The sequence below is a fragment of the Microchirus variegatus genome, assembly GCF_963457635.1.
Source record: "Microchirus variegatus genome assembly, chromosome: 20".
Taxonomy (NCBI): Eukaryota; Metazoa; Chordata; class Actinopteri; order Pleuronectiformes; family Soleidae; genus Microchirus; species Microchirus variegatus.
In genome coordinates this window covers 11,698,104-11,704,565 of record NC_139821.1, presented here as the reverse complement: position 1 = coordinate 11,704,565, position 6,462 = coordinate 11,698,104, and the positions used below count along the sequence as shown (strand labels likewise).

The following is a 6,462-nucleotide window of genomic DNA, read 5'->3' as shown; positions in this document are numbered from 1 at the left end:
TAATATTATTTTTCTTTTAGCGCAGCGCTTTATTTTTGCTTTTTTCTGTGCAGCTTTATTTTTTTATTTTTTTATTTATTTATATAAAATTGTATGATTTTACAGTCATTTTTGGAGGAGTTGTTTACGTGCTGGCTGAACTCCAACTGCGAGTGTTTTGACGGGAACCATGTGACTGGCTCCTCTCGAAGGAGGAGGAGAAGGGCGTATCCTTCGTGTCTCATGAGTCCCGTAGCAAACAAGTCTTAGATAAGAGCACGAGAACAACCCTCCCGTGGGCAGGATTTACTACCAACCTCTCAGCGTGACAGTGTTTACTTCTTTCCACGGGACCGTGGATCACACACTGCTCTGTCACCGGATCGACTGTACTTAGTTTGCGGACACAAAACTCAACTTAAAAAAAAAAAAAAAAAAAAAAAAAGGAAACTGACGCTGATGGTAAGAGGAAAACAACTAATTATAGCAAACACATGTCCTTGTTAAAACTTTACAGCATGTTTGTTTATTACTATAACTACGTATTTTGTGTTGTCACTTGTTGGGGTTGTATATTCTTTGCGGTCAGCTTAGCTGTTGATGTTGTTTTTCATCTCTTTTCTAAACGCTAACAGAGTTCGTACGAGTGTAAATGTGAAGCCAACGCTCTTAATTTGATGCTTTTAATATTGTGAGTGTCGTTGTGTCCGTTTTGTGTGTGTAATACGACAGTTAATTACTTTGACAAGTTGTGGGCTGTTGCCGTGTGTGTGTGTGTTGCATCTCATTGACCCACATGCTCACCCGCTGTAACTGCGTCACTAAGATTTCTCTTCGTTTCCCTCCGATTTTACTGCGCGTGAACGTCTCACCGTTTCACCCGTGCTCAGTGGTGCGTTCAGGGACTTGAAGATTATGTGGTGCATTTTTTTTTACATTACTTTTGTGTTCGTAAATAGTTGTAAAAAATACGTGAAAGTTGGTGGTGTTCCTCTCTGTGGGAGTGGACACGCTGACCCGTGTGGAAACCTGATCTGCATACATTACCGCGCCCACTTCATTTTCGACACAAACAACTTTCACTCGGAGCTCACGAGAGCAGCCCTGTCGGTCAAAGAAGGCACTTTTTCCTCCGTTGTTGCTGTTAAAAAAAAAAAAAAAAAAAAAAAAATCATATTATCCAAAATAAATAATTTTATTTGAACATATGAATCCAGCAGCGCATTAAACACGAATACTGAAGTTTTACAGTTAGACACAGTAAGTGTGCACTTATAATAAATTAAGTTTTAATGCAACAGCTGCTGTGGTTTCCAGCATGTGTTTTCAAACTGTTTATACGAGTTGTCAGACAGGGTGTAATTACAAGATACTCGACTGGTGAAAGTGTTTTTTTTCATGTGTGCGTTTAGTTATTGCGTAACACTGCGACAGATTTTCTCTACTGTAGCTACTGCCCATCCCAGAAAATGTACTAGTACAGCTTACACACATACAGCTGATAAAACACTGGGAGTCAAGAGACTCGGTTGTGTTCTATGTAAATGAGTAGTGGGTAATACAGATTTTTGAGTTTGAAGACTGCAGTTAGAAAACCAATTACTGGTGCAGCCCATTGTCAGAATTCAACGGTGCTGCTCAAATGAAATGAGTCACATGGGGAATGCAGAAAACATTACTCACAGCTGGTCTATGTGAGCATTTTCTCCACATGACCTGCTGACCGTAGCACTTGACCTTTGACTGGCAGACACCCGAGCAGGTGGATAGTGACTCAGGTTCACTTTGATGCAGCAGGGAGGGCAGTGAATGTTGCTGGAGATTTATATGGTGTTGGATCAGTCACCGGTTGTTCTGGAGTAATTACTTAGTGGGTTAGAGCACACGTGTATTTGATCACATAAAACACAAAAGGTGCCTCAGCAGGCATATGGTGTGTTGGGGATTTGAGCAGTTAATAGCTTCTATGTATATATATATGTGTGTGTGTGTGTGTGTATTATAGCTTTGCCAGATAACACTTCAGTGAAACTGTGCAGGACTCACCACATCTGCCCTTCCTCTAACACCATCTGTGTCTGCATGCGTTTGATCTCTCGTAGGGAAATGGTGATGGCCTCTCAGTCAACATCAAAAGCAGGATCGGCTATGCCGTCTGACTCAGCGCTCTCCTGTCGGGGCGGCATTGAGACCTTGAACTTGAAGATGGGGCCGGTGCGGAGGAACCTCTTCGGGCCTGTGGACCACCAGCAGCTGCAGCAGGACTTCCAGAGATTGCTCTGCATGAGCGTGGAGGTGGCCAACAAGCGGTGGAACTTCGATTTCCAGACCAACGTGCCGGGAGAAGGCTCAAATATGAAATGGGAAGAGCTCCAGAACCAGGATGTGCCAGCATTCTACCGAAGCTCCATGGCGAGGCCAGCGGTGCGGCCTGTGGTGCGGCCAGCGGTGCGGCCTGCGGTGCGGCCTGCGGTGCGGCCTGTGGTGCGGCCTGTGGTGCGACATGGGCTCAGGGCAAAGAAGGGCATTAGTATGTGGACGTCGCCTTCACCGGGCGAGGCTTCTCCAATGTCCAGCAGCTCATCTGGGTCTGGGGACGAGTACGTGGAGGTGGCCACTAAGGGCTGCTTCAGGCTGAGACAGCCAGGGAAACGCAGACAGTCTGCCATCACAGGTCAGTCTATGGACCATCCTGAGCTTCTGTTACCACGTGTGACACAACAGATATTAGTTACTAAAATCTTTTTTCCCCCCTTTCCAGATTTCTTCAAAGTGAAGAAGAGGAAGCTTCTGCCATACAAATCATCTTCATCTTCTCGGCAGTAGAAAAGTACAAAGGACCTTGTGGAGGATCCATGCCTCCACATCACCTCACATTGATATGTGTCATATCATATGTATATATGTAGCAAACTGACTGTCCACAAGCTCATACAGCATGGGCTCCTCCAACACCGTATACCTTAAATGTCCAGCACAAGAAAACTACACTTTGTAGTTTAACAAGCTCAAGACTCTACAAAATGTTTTTGTGGATAATTATATTATCTATACTGTATATATTCTACATACTGTTTTACTCAGATGATTATACTGTGAAATCATTTTAAATGCACTCTTTCAGGAAATAACAGAAAATGGGCTCAATACTATTGAGATCAAGTCTCTTTCAAACAGGCCTGGGATAGTATTTGACCTCAGTCCTCAATCTTTTGTCTCCCTCTTGCTAAAAGTCATAAGAGGTTTTAATTAGATGAGTTGCTATTCCCGGCCTCACATCACACTCAGCCTTTAGTCTCACCCCCCCCCGAGTTGGGCCTGAGGTCAAAACCTCAACCGTGGTTCAACATTTCTGGCAGTGCGACTGTGATTAGCGCCAGGTTAAAGGTCAACGGTGGAGGTTTGGCGACGAGGCAATGCAGTCATACATTTGCAATAGTGACTACAATTCTGAGTAATAATAGTATATGTTCCATGTGTGACTGTTTATTTATTATTCACGATGCTAGCTCATTGTCTAAAAACAAAAAAGTGTATAAAAACGAGGTAAGATAAGGTGTTTGTGGCCCCAATTTATGCCTAAGACTTAAAGTCAATGTGGCTCACACACTCCACCGTTGCCACTTAAATATAAAGGCCATAAATAATATTTTTACACCACCACACGGCAGCAAACCCCATTTCCATTTTCTTTGCTTCATTTTCATAATGTGGTTGTAAAAATCTAGTTTTTGGCAGCAGACGAGAACCTTACCGTATTTATGTTTTATTTTTCAGATTTTTTTTTTTAATTAATGTAGCATTTTTCCAGTCTGTAGGTTTTTCTATGCGCCTCTTTTCTCCATGAAGGGAATGTAGCGTTTATCTCACCGTGTTGCAGCTTGAAGCACTCAAAGTGTTTGGTTCTGCTTTCGGCTATTTTTGTTTCCACGAGCAGTTGAGCTGCGTCACATTTTTCTCTTCCTCCTTTTTTCGTACATCGCGTCTATACGCACACAAGTGTCAGTGAATGAAAGTGTCGGTGTGGTTTTGTTTAGAGGTTTTCACCCGTTGTAAAAGTTGTGGCAGCTGAGGCAGTTGAACCAAAGAGAAATTTGCTGTGCAGTTCACTCCGAAACATATCATTTGCCCAAGTGGCATGTGAGGACGCACTCAAACATCAAGATTTTAAAAGAAAGACTGTTTGGTCAATACAGGGTGCTGACCTTTCTCTCTCTACCTACAATCATAGTCTGTATTTGAATAAAAAGCCATAGCTTGAATGAATCTACCCATACTACTACCTCATTATGTGATTTAGTGATTTAGGCTCTTTAAAAAAAGAGATAAACAAACAAAAACCAATGTAGATTGGGTTGTTTATGTCTTCAGAGTTCAGACACGAAAGAGAGAGAAGTGATTATTGTGTTGTGGTAAAAGCTGTGGAGGGCCATACTGCGTGTAGAGTTTCACATCAGGTGAAAGAGTCAGTGTGTCAAAGTGAGGCTCCACTCTGCAGAGGAAACTACTCCCTCTCAGGGAGTGGGGCGCCACTCTCTCTGCTTTGACAGAGGTGAGGGGGGGGGGGGGGGAAGGGGAGGGGATGAGGGAAAGAATCAAACCTTATACAGAGAGAACATTTTGGACCCCGGACGTCTGGATCAAAGGACGTCTCCGGTCCAGACCAGTGCCCTGTGACTTAGACAAGCTTTTGTCTGGCCGCCTTAAAAGTCTCACAGCCTCTCTTTCATGAGCCAACCGCCTCAGTCTCTGCAAGTAATCGTCTTGAAAGTAGTCGCGCATAATCATGTTAACACAGTGTTGGCTTTCTTCATGGCTAGATTTGAGTATAGCAACACGTGGCAGTTTGACACACTTCTCAAATCAGGGTTATTTGTTCCGTTTGTCAGCATTTCTGTGTGTGCGAGTGTGAGATAGTGTTTGTGTGTATCTATCTTCTCCGTGTGTTTTGAACAAAACTTTCAAAGTCTATCTTAACTTATATCTTAACTTATATCTTTGGTTTGTGGGAAAATAATTACAAATTCCCTGTCTTTTTTTCTTTTCTTTTTTTTTGCAAAACTAACTAATTGTGTTATTTGTGAAACTATATCTTTGCACTACTTTTATGATGTTGACAAGAGGAATATGTTTTTTTAAGGTAATCTTCAATAAAACCTATTAATACTCACTGAGAATCTGAGGCGCAGATGGTTGACTTTTTTTCCAGCCACAGTTGGACACAGAGGTTTTCTTTTTGTTGCCGTGTGAAAAATAAAAAAACAAACAAACAGGAAAACTCAAATGCAACAGTCAAAACAGATGCTTTGCTGTCCTAATTCACCCGTCGCAGCTATATTGAAACATAGTGTGTTCCATTACTTTGTATATGCATGAATGTATAGTCTTTGTATACATTTGTAACAATGATTTTGAAATTTAATACAGATTTTTTTTGTATTATTGAGTTCAGAATCCTATTCTTTTTTTGATAGAAATATTTGTATAGTAAATGGGAAGAGATTCCATTGATGGGTTGCTGGTGCACTGTTGCCTTTCATGTTCATATTGAGTGCTGAAAATAATAAAAATGTTAAATGATAAAACAAAGAAACCTAAAATATCTGGTGTGAAATTCTCCTCCTTTGGCATTTTACATATTTTAAGTTTGTTTTAAAACACAGTATGAAAAAAGTAAAAAAGTATAGAAGTTTTTCCTGGTCAAATAGTACCTCCTGGTGGTTTGATATGATATTACACGCAAATCATGATTTGCAAAATGGAATTTGCATTTATTTACAATAGCTACATTACATTGTTGTGATATGTAAACACATGAAAATAAAAACCACAGATACAGGTTACATTCTATTATTACAGTTCAGAGATAACAGAATGTCGAGTCTCATATTAAGCTCAGTTGCATTAAGAAAGTTTAGCATCAGGTGCTTGTCCTTGATATCACTGTGTCAGTATTTAAAAAGCACTTCATACGATGCGCCATGTGCACAAAAGGGTTAAACTACCCACAGTGTCACAGTGGATGGAAAAACCAACTTTAGCTCCATTTACAGATTTAATCAAAGCAATGCTCCTTCCATTAGAGGCTGGTTAACAACCGCAGTAATGGACAGAACAACTGCTGCTATAAGTAAAGAGTATTTATCCTTAACCAGCAGTTCTACCTTAATAACCAAAAATATCCTAAAGGATTTACAGTACTGATAATAAAGCAAATGTATGTTGCACTGTAAACTACTAGTGTTTCAGATGTGTGTTTTAAGATGCTTGAGTTTAAGTACAAAAAGTGTCCACATCACATTGAACAGGAAGTGAAAAAGGAATGATCGATCAAGTGAGAGCCGAGAGAACCAGTCTCCTTAATTAAAATCTTTAACGTAAAAATTCCCCTTTACTCGATTACACAAAACTGTACACAAGAAAAAAAAAAAGTGGTCACTAACCCCCCCCCCCCCGTTTTAAAATCTACCTTTCATACTCTGT

General features: G+C 40.9%; 1 protein-coding gene across 2 annotated transcripts in view; it reads left to right on the top strand.

Annotated features, from left to right (window-relative positions):
• Nucleotides 1-259: 259 nt before the first annotated feature.
• The window catches only part of cdkn1d (cyclin-dependent kinase inhibitor 1D), a 297,559-nt gene continuing 291,356 nt past the window's right edge, over nt 260-6,462 (top strand). Inside the window, exons 1-3 of one of the 2 annotated variants that reach the window (XR_014593088.1) lie at nt 260-441; nt 2,082-2,653; nt 2,741-4,458. Coding sequence is in view for 1 of the 2 variants with exons in the window: in XM_083906963.1 (XP_083763089.1) it covers nt 2,086-2,653; nt 2,741-2,805 (633 nt within the window). In the remaining variant the exon portion in view is untranslated. Of the gene's footprint in view, nt 442-2,081; nt 2,654-2,740; nt 4,469-6,462 lie in introns of those variants that run through there. The other variant, XM_083906963.1, reaches the window with a different exon arrangement.